The sequence below is a fragment of the Oncorhynchus nerka genome, linkage group LG12 (assembly GCF_034236695.1).
Source record: "Oncorhynchus nerka isolate Pitt River linkage group LG12, Oner_Uvic_2.0, whole genome shotgun sequence".
Lineage (NCBI taxonomy): Eukaryota > Metazoa > Chordata > Actinopteri > Salmoniformes > Salmonidae > Oncorhynchus > Oncorhynchus nerka.
In genome coordinates this window covers 14757803-14774849 of record NC_088407.1, presented here as the reverse complement: position 1 = coordinate 14774849, position 17047 = coordinate 14757803, and the positions used below count along the sequence as shown (strand labels likewise).

The 17047-nt window shown below is 45.3% G+C and overlaps 1 protein-coding gene across 1 annotated transcript in view; it reads right to left on the bottom strand.

Moving 5' to 3' along the window:
- LOC115122314 (diacylglycerol kinase delta-like) overlaps positions 1-17047 on the bottom strand; it is a 94953-nt gene that overhangs the window by 25814 nt on the left and 52092 nt on the right. Inside the window, exons 4-15 of the mRNA XM_065025258.1 lie at positions 16309-16419; positions 15759-15839; positions 13768-13872; positions 12773-12905; positions 12099-12205; positions 10088-10213; positions 7270-7372; positions 6958-7117; positions 6692-6800; positions 6196-6335; positions 5231-5315; positions 4912-5003 (exon numbers count right to left, since the gene is read on the bottom strand). Of these exons, the coding sequence (XP_064881330.1) occupies positions 4912-5003; positions 5231-5315; positions 6196-6335; positions 6692-6800; positions 6958-7117; positions 7270-7372; positions 10088-10213; positions 12099-12205; positions 12773-12905; positions 13768-13872; positions 15759-15839; positions 16309-16419 (1352 nt within the window). The remainder of the gene's footprint in view (positions 1-4911; positions 5004-5230; positions 5316-6195; positions 6336-6691; positions 6801-6957; positions 7118-7269; positions 7373-10087; positions 10214-12098; positions 12206-12772; positions 12906-13767; positions 13873-15758; positions 15840-16308; positions 16420-17047) is intronic.

The following is a 17047-nucleotide window of genomic DNA, read 5'->3' as shown; positions in this document are numbered from 1 at the left end:
AGAGAGTGGATGGGAGGAGAGAGAGAATGGATGAGAGGAGAGAGAGAATGGATGAGAGGAGAGAGAGAGTGGATGAGAGGAGAGAGAGAGAGAGGTAGTGATACCAGTGTGAAACATATTTCTCCATTCCTGTATTATCTACTGCATGAACATTCATTTTTAAACCCTACTTCACCTTTCAGGGGAGAGAGAGACACATTTGATAGAAGTACAGAGCCGACAGACCCTATTGCACTGATGATGTCAGCACTGATGATGTCAGCACTGATGTCAGCACTGATGATGTCAGCACTAAGGAGTGTCTGGAGCCTATTACACTGATGATGTCAGCACTGATGATGTCAGCACTAAGGAGTGTCTGGAGCCTATTACACTGATGATGTCAGCACTAAGGAGTGTCTGGAGCCTATTACACTGATGATGTCAGCACTGATGATGTCAGCACTAAGGAGTGTCTGGAGCCTATTGCACTGATTTACATTTACATTTAAGTCATTTAGCAGACGCTCTTATCCAGAGCGACTTACAAATTGGTGCTTTCACCTTATGACATCCAGTGGAACAGCCACTTTACAATAGTGCATCTAGGTCTTTTAAGGGGGGGGAGGGAGGGGGAGAAGGATTACTTTATCCTATCCTAGGTATTCCTTAAAGAGGTGGGGTTTCAGGTGTCTCCGGAAGGTGGTGATTGACTCCGCTGTCCTGGCGTCGTGAGGGAGTTTGTTCCACCATTGGGGGGCCAGAGCAGCGAACAGTTTTGACTGGGCTGAGCGGGAACTGTACTTCCTCAGTGGTAGGGAGGCGAGCAGGCCAGAGGTGGATGAACGCAGTGCCCTTGTTTGGGTGTAGGGCCTGATCAGAGCCTGGAGGTACTGAGGTGCCGTTCCCCTCACAGCTCCGTGAGGCAAGCACCATGGTCTTGTAGCGGATGCGAGCTTCAACTGGAAGCCAGTGGAGAGAGCGGAGGAGCGGGGTGACGTGAGAGAACTTGGGAAGGTTGAACACCAGACGGGCTGCGGCGTTCTGGATGAGTTGTAGGGGTTTAATGGCACAGGCAGGGAGCCCAGCCAACAGCGAGTTGCAGTAATCCAGACGGGAGATGACAAGTGCCTGGATTAGGACCTGCGCCGCTTCCTGTGTGAGGCAGGGTCGTACTCTGCGGATGTTGTAGAGCATGAACCTACAGGAACGGGCCACCACCTTGATGTTATTTGAGAACGACAGGGTGTTGTCCAGGATCACGCCAAGGTTCTTAGCGCTCTGGGACGAGGACAGAATGGAGTTGTCAACTGTGATGGCGAGATCATGGAACGGGCAGTCCTTCCCCGGGAGGAAGAGCAGCTCCGTCTTGCCGAGGTTCAGCTTGAGGTGATGATCCGTCATCCACACTGATATGTCTGCCAGACATGCAGAGATGCGATTCGCCACCTGGTCGTCAGAAGGGGGAAAGGAGAAGATTAATTGTGTGTCGTCTGCATAGCAATGATAGGAGAGACCATGTGAGGTTATGACAGAGCCAAGTGACTTGCTGTATAGCGAGAATAGGAGAGGGCCTAGAACAGAGCCCTGGGGACACCAGTGGTGAGAGCACGTGGTGAGGGAGACGGATTCTCGCCACGCCACCTGGTAGGAGCGACCTGTCAGGTAGGACGCAATCCAAGCGTGGGCCGCGCCGGAGATGCCCAACTCGGAGAGGGTGGAGAGGAGGATCTGATGGTTCACAGTATCGAAGGCAGCCGATAGGTCTAGAAGGATGAGAGCAGAGGAGAGAGAGTTAGCTTTAGCAGTGCGGAGCGCCTCCGTGATACAGAGAAGAGCAGTCTCAGTTGAATGACTAGTCTTGAAACCTGACTGATTTGGATCAAGAAGGTCATTCTGAGAGAAATAGCGGGAGAGCTGGCCAAGGACGGCACGTTCAAGAGTTTTGAGAGAAAAGAAAGAAGGGATACTGGTCTGTAGTTGTTGACATCGGAGGGATCGAGTGTAGGTTTTTCAGAAGGGGTGCAACTCTCGCTCTCTTGAAGACAGGAGGGACGTAGCCAGCGGTCAGGGATGAGTTGATGAGCGAGGTGAGGTAAGGGAGAAGGTCACCGGAGATGGTCTGGAGAAGAGAGGAGGGGATAGGGTCAAGCGGGCAGGTTGTTGGGCGGCCGGCCGTCACAAGACGCGAGATGTCATCTGGAGAGAGAGGGGAGAAAGAGGTCAGAGCACAGGGTAGGGCAGTGTGAGCAGAACCAGCGGTGTCGTTTGACTTAGCAAACGAGGATCGGATGTCGTCGACCTTCTTTTCAAAATGGTTGACGAAGTCATCTGCAGAGAGGGAGGAGGGGGAGGGGGAGGAGGATTCAAGAGGGAGGAGAAGGTGGCAAAGAGCTTCCTAGGGTTAGAGGCAGATGCTTGGAATTTAGAGTGGTAGAAAGTGGCTTTAGCAGCAGAGACAGAGGAGGAAAATGTAGAGAGGAGGGAGTGAAAGGATGCCAGGTCCGCAGGGAGGCGAGTTTTCCTCCATTTCCGCTCGGCTGCCCGGAGCCCTGTTCTGTGAGCTCGCAATGAGTCGTCGAGCCACGGAGCGGGAGGGGAGGACCAAGCCGGCCTGGAGGATAGGGGACATAGAGAGTCAAAGGATGCAGAAAGGGAGGAGAGGAGGGTTGAGGAGGCAGAATCAGGAGAGGTTCACTGATGATGTCAGCACTGATGATGTCAGCACTAAGGAGTGTCTGGAGCCTATTACACTGATGATGTCAGCACTAAGGAGTGTCTGGAGCCTATTACACTGATGATGTCAGCACTAAGGAGTGTCTGGAGCCTATTACACTGATGATGTCAGCACTAAGGAGTGTCTGGAGCCTATTACACTGATGATGTCAGCACTAAGGAGTGTCTGGAGCCTATTACACTGATGATGTCAGCACTGATGATGTCAGCACTAAGGAGTGTCTGGAGCCTATTACACTGATGATGTCAGCACTGATGATGTCAGCACTAAGGAGTGTCTGGAGCCTAATGCACTGATGATGTCAGCACTGATGATGTCAGCACTAAGGAGTGTCTGGAGCCTATTACACTGATGATGTCAGCACTGATGATGTCAGCACTAAGTAGTGTCTGGAGCCTATTGCACTGATGATGTCAGCACTGATGATGTCAGCACTGATGATGTCAGCACTAAGGAGTGTCTGGAGCCTATTGCACTGATGATGTCAGCACTGATGATGTCAGCACTGATGATGACAGCACTGATGATGTCAGCACTGATGATGTCAGCACTAAGGAGTGTCTGGAGCCTATTACACTGATGATGTCAGCACTGATGATGTCAGCACTGATGATGTCAGCACTGATGATGTCAGCACTAAGGAGTGTCTGGAGCCTATTACACTGATGATGTCAGCACTGATGATGTCAGCACTGATGATGTCAGCACTAAGTAGTGTCTGGAGCCTATTGCACTGATGATGTCAGCACTGATGATGTCAGCACTAAGGAGTGTCTGGAGCCTATTGCACTGATGATGTCAGCACTGATGATGTCAGCACTAAGGAGTGTCTGGAGCCTATTGCACTTCAAAAGTCCCCCTAAGTAGTGCACTCTACAGCTCTAATAAGGTTCCCTAAGTAGTGTCTGTACCCTAATCCACTGATGATGTCTCCTAAGTAGTGTCTGTACCCTAATGCACTGATGATGTCTCCTAAGTAGTGTCTGTACCCTAATCCACTGATGATGTCTCCTAAGTAGTGTCTGTACCCTAATCCACTGATGATGTCTCCTAAGTAGTGTTAAGTCTTGTGTAACCCAGCTGGCACAGGGACTGAACAGTGAGATGAATCAATACAGACATCCTCGCTCTCTCCTCTACCTTCCTCACTCCCTCATCAGAGATACTCTACCACTCTCAGAGATACTCTACCTCTCCCTCTCTCATCAGAGATACTCTCTCCTCTCCCTTCCTCACTCCCTCCCTCCCTCATCAGAGATACTCTACCACTCTCAGAGATACTCTACCTCTCCCTCCCGCATCAGAGATACTCTACCTCTCCCTCCCTCATCAGAGATACTCTACCTCTCCCTCTCTCATCAGAGATACTCTCCCTCTCTCATCAGAGATACTCTCCCTCTCTCATCAGAGATACTCTCCCTCTCTCATCAGAGATACTCTCCCTCTCTCATCAGAGATACTCTCCCTCTCTCATCAGAGATACTCTCCCTCTCCCATCAGAGATACTCTACCTCTCCCATCAGAGATACTCTACCTCTCCCATCAGAGATACTCTACCTCTCCCATCAGAGATACTCTACCTCTCCCTTCCCCACTCCCTCATCAGAGATACTCTACTTCTCCCTTCCCCAGTATTATCAGAGATACTCTACCTCTCCCTCCCTCTTTCCTCTCCCTTCCTCACTCATCAGATATACTCTACCTCTCCCTCCCTCATCAGATACTCTACCTCTCCCTTCCCCAGTATTATCAGAGATACTCTACCTCTCCCTCCCTCTTTCCTCTCCCTTCCTCACTCATCAGATATACTCTACCTCTCCCTCCCTCATCAGATACTCTACCTCTCCCTTCCCCAGTATTATCAGAGATACTCTACCTCTCCCTCTCTCTTTCCTCTCCCTCCTCTCCCTACCCCTTCAGGGGTACTCTACCTCTCCCTCCCTCCCTCTCTCTCCCTTCCCCACTCCCTCCATCTTCAGGGGTACTCTACCTCTTCTTCCCTCTCTCCTCTCCCTTCCTCTCTCCCTCTCCCTTCCCCCCCTCTTCAAAGATACTCTCCTCCCTCTCTCTCCTTTACTCCCTCCTCCTTCATTCCAGACATCCCCAGGATATTAAGACATGATCGCTCCCTCCCTCTCTCCATCCCTCTCCCTCCCTCCCGAACCACCCCGCAGCCCAGCATGCAGTGCACGTACTTGGCAGAGGATATGACATCAGTGGGTTTGTCCGAGTCCAGGATTTTGGTGAGGTGGGAGGCCACAGAGTCTGCATACTGAGTGATGTGGACCTGAGGAGAGAGGAACAACCAGTTTCATAGTAAAGTCTGTGTATTTTGAGAAACTGAGGTGTCATTTCGGCTCAGAGAGAAACAACCAGTTGCGTGATAAAACCTACATATTTTGAGAAACTGCGTGTCATTTTGGCTCAAGGAGAAATTACCAGTTGTGTGATAAAGCCTGTTTATTTTGAGAAACTGCGGCGTCTTTTTGGCTCAAACCTGGAGCCCTATAGTACCTGTAAGGGTGAGTCGGGACTAAAATAGTCTTCCTTCACCATTGGACAGTGTTTGGTGGGAAGCTCGTATGTCATCACACTCCACCTGAGAACGAACACACACACACACACACACACACACACACACACACACGTCAAATGCCAGGAAATCAACAGCAAATCGCAGACATTGACAGTTAATCTGACTCAACACAGTGACCTCATTATATCTCAGAGAACATATCAATGTAATCCTTCAGTCTTCCATAAGAAGTGTTGTGTATGTAAGTGTTGTGTGTGTGTGTGTGAATTAAATCCTTCACTATGGTGATAATAACCATGTGAAGGGGATCATGCAGGAAATGACTGATCCAGTCCTGAAGACAGATACAGGATAGAATTCTGTAGATTCACCAACTCAGTATCCTGCCCCACTTCGTTCATATCTTCAAGATACCTTTTATTCCCTAGTTGTATAAATAAAAATACCTTTTATTCCCTAGTTGTATAAATAAAAATACCTTTTATTCCCTAGTTGTAGAAATAAAAATACCTTTTATTCCCTAGTTGTAGAAATAAAAATACCTTTTATTCCCTAGTTGTAGAAATAAAAATACCTTTTATTCCCTAGTTGTAGAAATAAAAATACCTTTTATTCCCTAGTTGTAGAAATAAAAATACCTTTTATTCCCTAGTTGTAGAAATAAAAATACCTTTTATTCCCTAGTTGTAGAAATAAAAATACCTTTTATTCCCTAGTTGTAGAAATAAAAATACCTTTTCATAACTGCCTGTGTAAATACCTGGTTTTCATCCCCCTTCGGGGTAATACAGGTATTCGTTCATCCGTCAATTGAGGTCGAGAGGCCTGTTCCCTGGCTTACCTGTCCAGCATCTTGGTGGTGGCTCTCTCCAGCTTCTCTACGATCTGTAGCAGCTGAGTGTCATCGTCACACAGCGCTCCCCAGCCCAGCACCCTGGCTTACCTGTCCAGCATCTTGGTGGTGGCTCTCTCCAGCTTCTCTACGATCTGTAGCAGCTGAGTGTCATCGTCACACAGCGCTCCCCAGCCCAGCACCCTGGCTAGGTCATTACCTGTCCCCAGGGGGAGCACACCTAGCTGGCACTGGAGAGAGGAGAGGGAGGGAGGGGGAGAGAGGGAGAGGGAGGGAGAGAGAGAGAGAGGGAGAGAGAGAGAGGGACAACACACAGGACAAATAAAGATAGATACACACAAACATTTGAAAAGACTGTTACTGGTACAGGTCAGAATCTCTCTCTCTGTATCTCTCAATTCAATCCAAGGGGCTTTATTGACATGGGAAACATGTGTTAACATTGCCAAAGCAAGTGAAGTAGATAATATACAAAAGTGAATTAAACAATGAAAATGAACAGTAAACATTACATTATGTCTCTACATTATGTCTCTCCACATTGTATTTCTCTCTCCATGTCTCTCTCTCTCTCTCTCAGTCCTACCTGTTTGTGCAGGTTTAGTTTGTCCAGTGCAGACAGCACCCAACCAACACTGCCATCTCCTCCGCACACCAAGATACGAAACGTGGCAAACTTCTGGAACACACGCAGACTACAGAGGGAGAGACAAGGGATCAGTGGAGGACCTCTCATAGTCAAAGATGATATGAAATCAAAGATATTCAAACATCACATATTGTATAAAGCCAAAGATGATGAATAACCAAGATAATCACCAAAGACATAAAACCAAGACATATAACTCTTACCCCAGCTGAGGCCCTCCATTCATTAAGTCAAAGACCTGTGCAGGGTTGAGGAGCTGTTTAAACTTCCTCAGGAACTTAACTCCTTGGTTGTCTCCACTCTTAGAGTTACAGAGGACCAGGAGAGGAGAGGTGCAGGAGGGAGAGGTGGCCTTCCAGAAGCCTGGAGAGAAAGATGAACCAAACGATACAGGTTTAGATTGGGGTCTTAGAGGCGTCCCAAATGGCACCCTATTCCCTATGTACCTTTGACCTCTGGAGGGAGAGGTGACCTTCGAGAAAATGATAAGTGGTGTGTGTGTTTGTTTGTCTCACCGTCAGAGTTGATACTGTTGAGGGCTGTAGGAGGGATGATTGAGACGCGACACTGACCCAGAGGACACACCTTTCCCATCTGCTCTTTACAGCTGCTGTGGACCTGTACACACACACACACACACACACACACACACACACACACACACACACACACACGATGGTATTTAGATGGTCAAAACAGTGGGATCCAATGTGCGTCCCAAATATAGTGGTGTAAAGTACTTAAGTAAAAATATTTTAAAGTACTACTTAAGTCGTTTTTTGGGGTATTTATATTTTTGACTACTTATACTTTTATTCCACTACATTCCTAAAGAAAATAATGTACTTTTTACTCCTTACATTTCTGTTGACACCCAAAAATACTCGTTACATTTTGAATGCTTAGCAGGACAGGGAATGGACAAATTCAAACATCCCTGGTCCCTACTACCTCTGATCTGGCAGACTCACTAAACAGAGAACATCCCTGGTCCCTACTACCTCTGATCTGGAGGACTCACTAAACAGAGAACATCCCTGGTCATCCCTACTACCTCTGATCTGGCGGACTCACTAAACAGAGAACATCCCTGGTCATCCCTACTACCTCTGATCTGGAGGACTCACTAAACAGAGAACATCCCTGGTCCCTACCACATCTGATCTGGAGGACTCACTAAACAGAGAACATCCCTGGTCATCCCTACTACCTCTGATCTGGAGGACTCACTAAACAGAGAACATCCCTGGTCCCTACTACATCTGATCTGGAGGACTCACTAAACAGAGAACATCCCTGGTCCCTACTGCCTCTGATCTGGAGGACTCACTAAACAGAGAACATCCCTGGTCATCCCTACTACCTCTGATCTGGAGGACTCACTAAACAGAGAACATCCCTGGTCATCCCTACTGTCTCTGTTCTGACAGACTCACTAAACAGAGAACATCCCTGGTCATCCCTACTGTCTCTGTTCTGACAGACTCACCAAACAGAGAACATCCCTGGTCCCTACTACATCTGATCTGGCGGACTCACTAAACAGAGAACATCCCTGGTCATCCCTACTACCTCTGATCTGGCAGACTCACTAAACACATGCTGCATTTGTAAAGGTGTCTGTGATTTGGAGCCTGACTATCCGCAAATAAATAAAAACTAGAAAATGTGGCCGTCTGTTAACCCACTGTTCCCTGAAGACGTGGATGTCGATTAAGGCAGCCCCCCCCCTCTGTGATTCAGAGCGGTTGGATTAAATGCTGAAGAGACATTTCAGTTGAATGAATTCAGTTGGACAACTGACTAAGTATCCTCCTTTCCCTTTAATATAAGGATTTAAAAAAAATCATTTCTACTTGTACATTTTAGCAATTACATTTACATTTGATACTTAAGAATATTTAAAACCAAATACTTTTAGATGTTTTGTATTTTACCGGGTGACTTTCACTTTTACTCAAGTAGTATTTTACCGGGTGACTTTCACTTTTACTCAAGTAGTATTTTACCGGGTGACTTTCACTTTTACTCAAGTAGTATTTTACCGGGTGACTTTCACTTTTACTCAAGTATGACAATGAGGTACTTTTACTCAAGTATGACAATGAGGTACTTTTACTCAAGTATGACAATGAGGTACTTTTACTCAAGTATGACAATGAGGTACTTTTACTCAAGTATGACAATGAGGTACTTTTACTCAAGTATGACAATGAGGTACTTTTACTCAAGTATGACAATGAGGTACTTTTACTCAAGTATGACAATGAGGTACTTTTACTCAAGTTGACTCAAGTATGACAATGAGGTACTTTTACTCAAGTATGACAATGAGGTACTTTTACTCAAGTATGACAATGAGGTACTTTTACTCCAGTATGACAATGAGGTACTTTTACTCAAGTATGACAATGAGGTACTTTTACTCAAGTATGACAATGAGGTACTTTTACTCAAGTATGACAATGAGGTACTTTTACTCAAGTATGACAATGAGGTACTTTTACTCCAGTATGACAATGAGGTACTTTTACTTCAGTATGACAATGAGGTACTTTTACTCAAGTATGACAATGAGGTACTTTTACTCAAGTATGACAATGAGGTACTTTTACTCCAGTATGACAATGAGGTACTTTTACTCAAGTATGACAATTAGGTACTTTTTACTCAAGTATGACAATGAGGTACTTTTACTCAAGTATGACAATTAGGTACTTTTTCCACCACTGCCAAATAGTGCACCCTATAGGGGATAATATCTAGGGAATAGGGTGCACTACCCTGGTCTAAACTAGTGCACTATATAGGGAATAGGGTGCACTACCCTGGTCTAAAGTAGTGCACTATATAGGGAATAGGGTGCACTAGCCTGGTCTAAACTAGTGCACTATATAGGGAATAGGGTGCACTAGCCTGGTCAAAATTAGTGCACTATATAGGGAATAGGGTGCACTAGCCTGGTCTAAAGTAGTGCACTATATAGGGAATAGGGTGCACTAGCCTGGTCTAAAGTAGTGCACTATATAGGGAATAGGGTGCACTAGCCTGGTCTAAATTAGTGCACTATATAGGGAATAGGGTGCACTAGCCTGGTCTAAAGTAGTGCACTATATAGGGAATAGGGTGCACTAGCCTGGTCTAAATTAGTGCACTATGTAGGGAATAGGGTGCTATTTAAGACGTAGACAGTGATTTTTAAGACCTACAGAATCACTATGGAGACCAGAGATTCTGAAGGAGAGGTTTTTTTTGCTTGACGAGTGATTATCCGCTACTGTGTGTGTCTCTATGTGTGTGTGTGTGTGTGTGTGTGTGTGTGTGTCTACTCACAATAGCTGTGCACCATAGACACCTCCAGTCCTGCAGTCTCCTGACACTGCCACAGTTCCGATCACACACCACACACTTAGCACTGACCGGCAGGTTCCCTTCTAACCACTGGTGAGGCATGGACACCTGGGGGGGGATGAGAGAGGAGGATTGGACGGGAGGGTGGGTAGAGGGGGATGAAGGGTGATTAAACACCACACACATTTAGCACTGACTGACTGACTTGCCATCAATCTTATAATGACGTCACAATACCCCATAATGACGTCACAATACCCCATAATAAAAATAATGACGTCACAATACCCCATAATGATCAATACCCCTAATGAACACCATAATACCCCATAATGACGTCACAATACCCCATAATGACGTCACAATACCCCATAATGACATCACAATACCCCATAATGACGTCACAATACCCCATAATGACGTCACAATACCCCATAATGACGTCACAATACCCCATAATGACGTCACAATACCCCATAATGACGTCACAATACCCCATAATGACAAAGCGAAAACAGGTTTTTAGAAATGTCTTCAAATTAAACATTTATAATAAAGCAGAAACCCTTTTCTATGAAACTCGAAATTGAGCTCAGATGCATCATGTTTCCATTGACCATCCTTGAGATGTTTCTACAACTTGATTGGAGTCCACCTGTGGTAAATTCAATTGATTGGACATGATTTGGAAAGGCACACACCTGTCTATATAAGGTCCCACTGTTGACAGTGCATGTCAGAGCAAAAACCAAGCCATGAGGTCACAAGAACTGTCTATAGAGCTCCGAGACTTATGTCACAGTACTGATCTGGGGAAGGGTACCCAAAAATTATTAAATGGAAGAAGTTTAGAAGCACCAAGACTCTTCCTAGAGCTGGCCGCCCGGCCAAACTGAGCAATCGGGGCAGAAGGACCTTGATCAGGGAGGTGACCATGAACCTGATGGTCACTCTGACAGAGCTCCAGAGTTTCTCTGTGGAGAAGGGAGAACCTTCCAGAAGAACAACCATCTCTGCAGCACTCCACCAATCAGGCCTTTATGGTAGAGTGGCCAGACGGAAGCCACTACTCAGTAAAAGGCACATGACAGCCCACCCTGGTCTGATGAAACAACTCTTTGTCCTGAATGCCAAGCATTACGTCTGGAGGAAACCTGCGACCATCCCTACGGTGAAGCATGGTGGTGACAGCATCATGCTGTGGGGATGTTTTTCAGTGGCAGGGACTTGGAGACAAGTCAGGATCAAGGGAAAGATGAATGGCACAAAGTACAGGGAGATCCTTGATGAAAACCTGCTCCAGAGGGTTCAGGACCTCAGACTGGGGCAAAGGTTCACCTTCCAACAGAACAACGACCCTAAGCACACAGCCAGGAGTGGCTTCTGGACAAGTCTCTGAATGTCCTTGAGTGGCCCAGCCAGAAGCGGGACTTTAACCCAATTGAACATCTCTGGAGAGACCTGAAAATAGCTGTGCAGCGACGCTCCCCATCCAACCTGACAGAGCTTGAGAGGATCTGCAGAGAAGAATGGGAGAAACTCCACAAATACAGGTGTGCCAAGCTTGTAGCTTCATACCCAAGAAGACTTGAGGCTGTAATCGATGCCAAAGGTATTTCAACAAAATACTGAGTAAAGGATCTTATGTAAAAGTAATATTTCAGTTTTATATTTGTAATAAATTTGCAAACATTTCTAAAAACCTGTTTTTGAATTGTCATTATGGGGTATTGTGTGTAGATTGATGAGGATAAAAATCGATTTTAGAATAAGGCTGTAACGTAACAAAATGTGGAAAAAGTCAAGGGGTCTGAATACTTTCAGAATGTACTGTACCTACAGGGAACACAGAGAGATATTTAATTAAGGAATATCAGATTTGTTTTATTTGAGGCAAATAGGTGGATCTACACAACAGAAGGATTAGAATCTCAACTTTTGAGGAAAACAACTTAAGGATTTGGGTTATAACTAAGAGAACTACATTACCCACCCCATCCTCATCCTCCATGATGTCATTTCCTATGGAGGCCAGCGTGGTCCATTTACAGGTGTTGGTGGAGCGCACCGCACAGCGCTTATGGGCCTTGAACTTACACACTGGTGTGAGAGAGAATAGTATCTGTTTAGAGATCGACAAACCAGTCTAACAAAACAGTAACAAGATGCCACAATGTCTGTAAAGATGCCAAGATGCCACAATGTCTGTAAAGATGCCACAATGTCTGTAAAGATGCCAAGATGCCTCAATGTCTGTAAAGATGCCACAATGTCTGTAAAGATGCCACAATGTCTGTAAAGATGCCACAATGTCTGTAAAGATGCCAAGATGCCACAATGTCTGTAAAGATGCCACAATGTCTGTAAAGATGCCACAATGTCTGTATAGATGCCAAGATGCCACAATGTCTGTAAAGATGCCACAATGTCTGTAAAGATGCCACAATGTCTGTAAAGATGCCAAGATGCCACAATGTCTGTAAAGATGCCAAGATGCCTCAATGTCTGTAAAGATGCCACAATGTCTGTAAAGATGCCAAGATGCCTCAATGTCTGTAAATATGCCACAATGTCTGTAAAGATGCACAGAGAAACATCAAGTGGAGCTTTAACTTGATCCATTGCGTCTGTGAACGTAAAGTCGTGTGTGGGGGAGGGGGTGTGTACCTTCACAGGACAGTCCATGTGAGGTGACTCCGGAGAGGGCCTCTCTGCAGACGTTACAGAAGGTGGGTCTGGCGTGGGAACAGGCATACCAGTTATGCATCCCAGAGAAATGTTCCATATTAAATAGACTGGTCTAGAGAGAGAGAGAGAGAGAGAGAGAGAGAGAGAGAGATACTTTAGTGTCCTCAGACAATAATACATTGTTTTTTAATGTAATTGTTTTACCCCTTTTTCTCCCCAATTTTGTGGTATCCAATTGGTAGTTACAGTCTTGTCTCATCGCTGCAACTCCCGTACGCTCAGGAGAGGCAAAGGTCCAGAGCCCTGCGTCATCAGAAACACTGCTTCTTGACACAATGCCCGCTTAACCCGGAAGCTAGCCACACCAATGTTCCGGGGGAAACACCGTGCACCTGGCGACCGTGTCAGCGTGCACCTGGCGACCGTGTCAGCGTGCACTACACCCGGCCCACCACAGGAGTTGCTAGAGCACCATGGGACAAGGAAATCCCTGCCAGCCAAACCCTCCACTAACTCGGGCGACTCTGGGCCAATTGTGCGCCGCCCCATGGGTCTCCCAGTCGCAGCCGGGCTGTGAACCAGGATCTATAGTTGCACAGCTAATTGTTATCACCAATGTTAAATAAACATCATACCTAAAGATGTCCCTTTTAGAAGGATGGGAGGCCAACAGGTGAAAAGAGAGAATCAATGAAAGGATGGAAAGGATGGCGAGGATAGAGGGATAGAGAAGATGGAGGAATAGAGAGGATGGAGGGGAAGAGAGATAAAAGGATGGAGGGAGAGATAGAGAGGATGGAGGGATGGAGAGGATGGAGGGATAGAGGGTAGAGAGATGGAGGGATAGAGAGATGGAGGGATAGAGGGGAGGAGGGACAGAGGGATGGGGGATAGAGGGGAAGAGGGATGGAGGGATAGAGGGGAGGAGGGATAGAGGATGGAGGGTAGAGAGGATGGAGGTTAGAAAAGTTTACCTCGTAAGTCTCCCATTTCTGTACAGACTTCAGAGCACCAATCCAATCCTCCATCTCCTTCCTGCTCTCTGCACATAGCATCAGCTTCCTGAACGGAGTGATCACCTGGAAAGAGAGAGAGAGCCAAAAAGAGTTTTAAAAAAAAGAAGAGAGCCACAAAAGAGAGTTATAAAGCCCCTTGAATTGAATTGAGAGTGAATAACTACCGTGGGATATGTGTCAACAGCAACCTAAGGAAAATCCTCTGCATTATCATTAACAGCAGACTACATTTCCTCAGTGAAAACAATGTACTGAGCAAATGTCAAATTGTCTTTTTACCAAATTACCGTACAACAGACCACGTATTCACCCTGCACATCCTAATTGACAAACAAACAAACCAAAACAAAGGCAAAGGGCACTAGAACAGTCTGCAGCACCTGGCCTCACCCTTCTAGAATCTGAAGTCATTTGTCTACTGTTTGCTGATGATCTGGTGCTTCTGTCCCCAACCAAGGAGGGCCTACAGCAGCACCTAGATCTTCTGCACAGATTCTGTCAGACCATGGGCCCTGACAGACCTGGGCCCTGACAGACCATGGGCCCTGACAGACCATGGGCCCTGACAGCTCTAGAGCACACAAAAAACTATATATACCTCGACCTAAACATCAGAGCCACAGGTAACTTCCACAAAGCTATGAACGATCTGAGAGACAAGGCAAGAAGGGCCTTCTATGCCATCAAAAGGAACATAAAATTTGACATACCAATTAGGATCTGGCTAAAAATACTTGAATCAGATATAGAACCTATTGCCCTTTTTGGTTGTGAGGTCTGGGGTTCACTCACCAACGAAGAATTCACAAAATGGGGCAAAGGCCAAACTGAGACTGCATTCAGAATTCTGCAAAAATATCCTCCTCGTACAACACCAAATAATGCATGCAGAGCAGAATTAGGCAGATTCCCGCTAAGTATCAAAACCCAGAAAAGAGACGTTAAATTCTACAACCACCTAAAAGGAAGCGATTCCCAAACCTTCCATAACAAAGCTATCACCTACAGATGAACCTAGAGAAGAGTCCCCTAAGCAAGCTGGTCCTGGGGCTCTGTTCACAAACACAAACAGACCCCACAGAGCCCCAGGACAGCAGCACAATTAGACCCAGTCAAATCATGAGAAAACAAAAAGATAATTACTTGACACACAGGAAATATTTCACAAAAAAACAGAGCAAACTAGAATGCTATTTGGCCCTAAACAGAGAATAAACAGAAGCAGAATCACTGACCACTGTGACTGACAAACTTAAGGAAAGCTTTGACTATGTACAGACTCAGTGAGCATAGCCTTGCTATTGAGAAAGGCCGCCGAAGGCAGACATGGCTCTCAAGAGAAGACAGGCTATGTGCTCACTGCCCACAAAATGAGGTGGAAACTGAGATACACTTCCTAACCTCCTGCCCAAATGTATGACCATATTAGAGACATATATTTCCCTCAGATTACACAGATCCACAAAGAAATCTAAAACAAACCCAATTTTGATAAACTCCCATATCTACTGGGTGAAATTCCACAGTGTGCCATCACAGCAGCAATATTTGTTGTTGCCACAAGAAAAGGTCAACCAGTGAAGAACAAGACCATTGTAAATACAACCCATAATTATGTTTAGTTATTTTCCCTTTTATACATTGTTACAACACTATATATAGACATAATATGATATTTGAAATGTCTTTATTCTTCTGGAACTTCTGTGAGTGTAATGTTTACTGTTCACTTTTAATTGTTCATTTCACTTTGGTTTATTATCTATTTCACTTGCTTTGGCAATATGTAAACATATGTTTCCCATGTCAATAAAGCCCCTTGCATTTAATTGAATTGAGAGAGAGAAAGTATAGATTAGCAGAATATACAAGAATGGAGAGAGTATCATAGTCGCAGTGCAGCTGTGGTCTTGGTTACGGTAGAGGAAGTAGTGTGTCGTCATGGTTACCGTAAAGCTGTTGTTGATGTTCTTGGTGCTGGTCTCGGCCACGCTGGCGTCTGATAGGTCCACCTCGTCAAATATCAGAGACTTGGAAAAAAAAAACACAAAAAAAGTTATAATTTTGTAATAAAAAGTGTAATAAAAAGTTCACGTCGAAGCCAATGTAATGAAGAGGGAAGTCATACAAACGCATTTACATTTCAGCCATTGAGCAGACACTTATCCAGAGCAACTTAGTCAGGGAATTCAATTAAGGTAAAAACAACCACATATCACAGCCATTTACAAGTAAAAACCTTCTTCAAAAATATGGGTCACCTTTGAGCCTTTGGCATAGTAAAGTATGGGTCACCTTTGAGTCTTTGGCATAGTAAAGTATGGGTCACCTTTGAGTCTTTGGCATAGTAAAATATGGGTCACCTTTGAGTCTTTGGCATAGTAAAATATGGGTCACCTTTGAGTCTTTGGCATAGTAAAATATGGGTCACCTTTGAGTCTTTGGCATAGTAAAATATGGGTCACCTTTGAGTCTTTGGCATAGTAAAATATGGGTCACCTTTGAGTCTTTGGCATAGTAAAGTGTCCTTCCTCTCAATTTGAAGAACCTCCTTTTCCATCTCTGGAATGAACTAGTCTGTTTCAATAGAATCCCCTCCTTCACACTTTTCTATGGAGAGGAGAGAGAGAGAGAGATAGAGAGGGTTGAGTTAGGGCTCGGAGGGTGTGTGTGGGGGTGGAGGTGCATGCTTGCGTGTTAGCGAGAGAGGGTGTGTGTGTGGGGGTGAGATTATGTCATAGAAGATACTGTATAAATCAGGAAACATGTGGCAACTATTCAAATAATTTAATTCAGTTACATTTAGCTCCAACAAGATATTTATATGGGTACATGATGCCCTGCTCTCCTCTGTTGATATGACAACACCACTTCCAGAAATCTATATAACCTCCTATTACAGGACAGATTGATGTGTTTGCGATTTTTATCTTTGTCTAAGAACACGTGAGATAACATTGAAATAGGGTATTACAAGTTAGTACAGGTTAGTACTGGTATGTGCTGCCTTAAAAAGAGAGAGCAGGAGTATGTCCTGTCAGGACGATCCACAACCAGGACATCCCGTGGTCATTCTCTTACAAAAGTGTAATAATTCTGCGACTTGCAGAATCCTTCCAAGATTGAACCCACCAGAGAGGGACTGTCATGACTGACCACGAAGATCGAAATAGGTCAGAATAGGTTTGCAATGACTAACTTAAATCACACCCCCTTTCACCCGTAGAGGGGGGAAAGA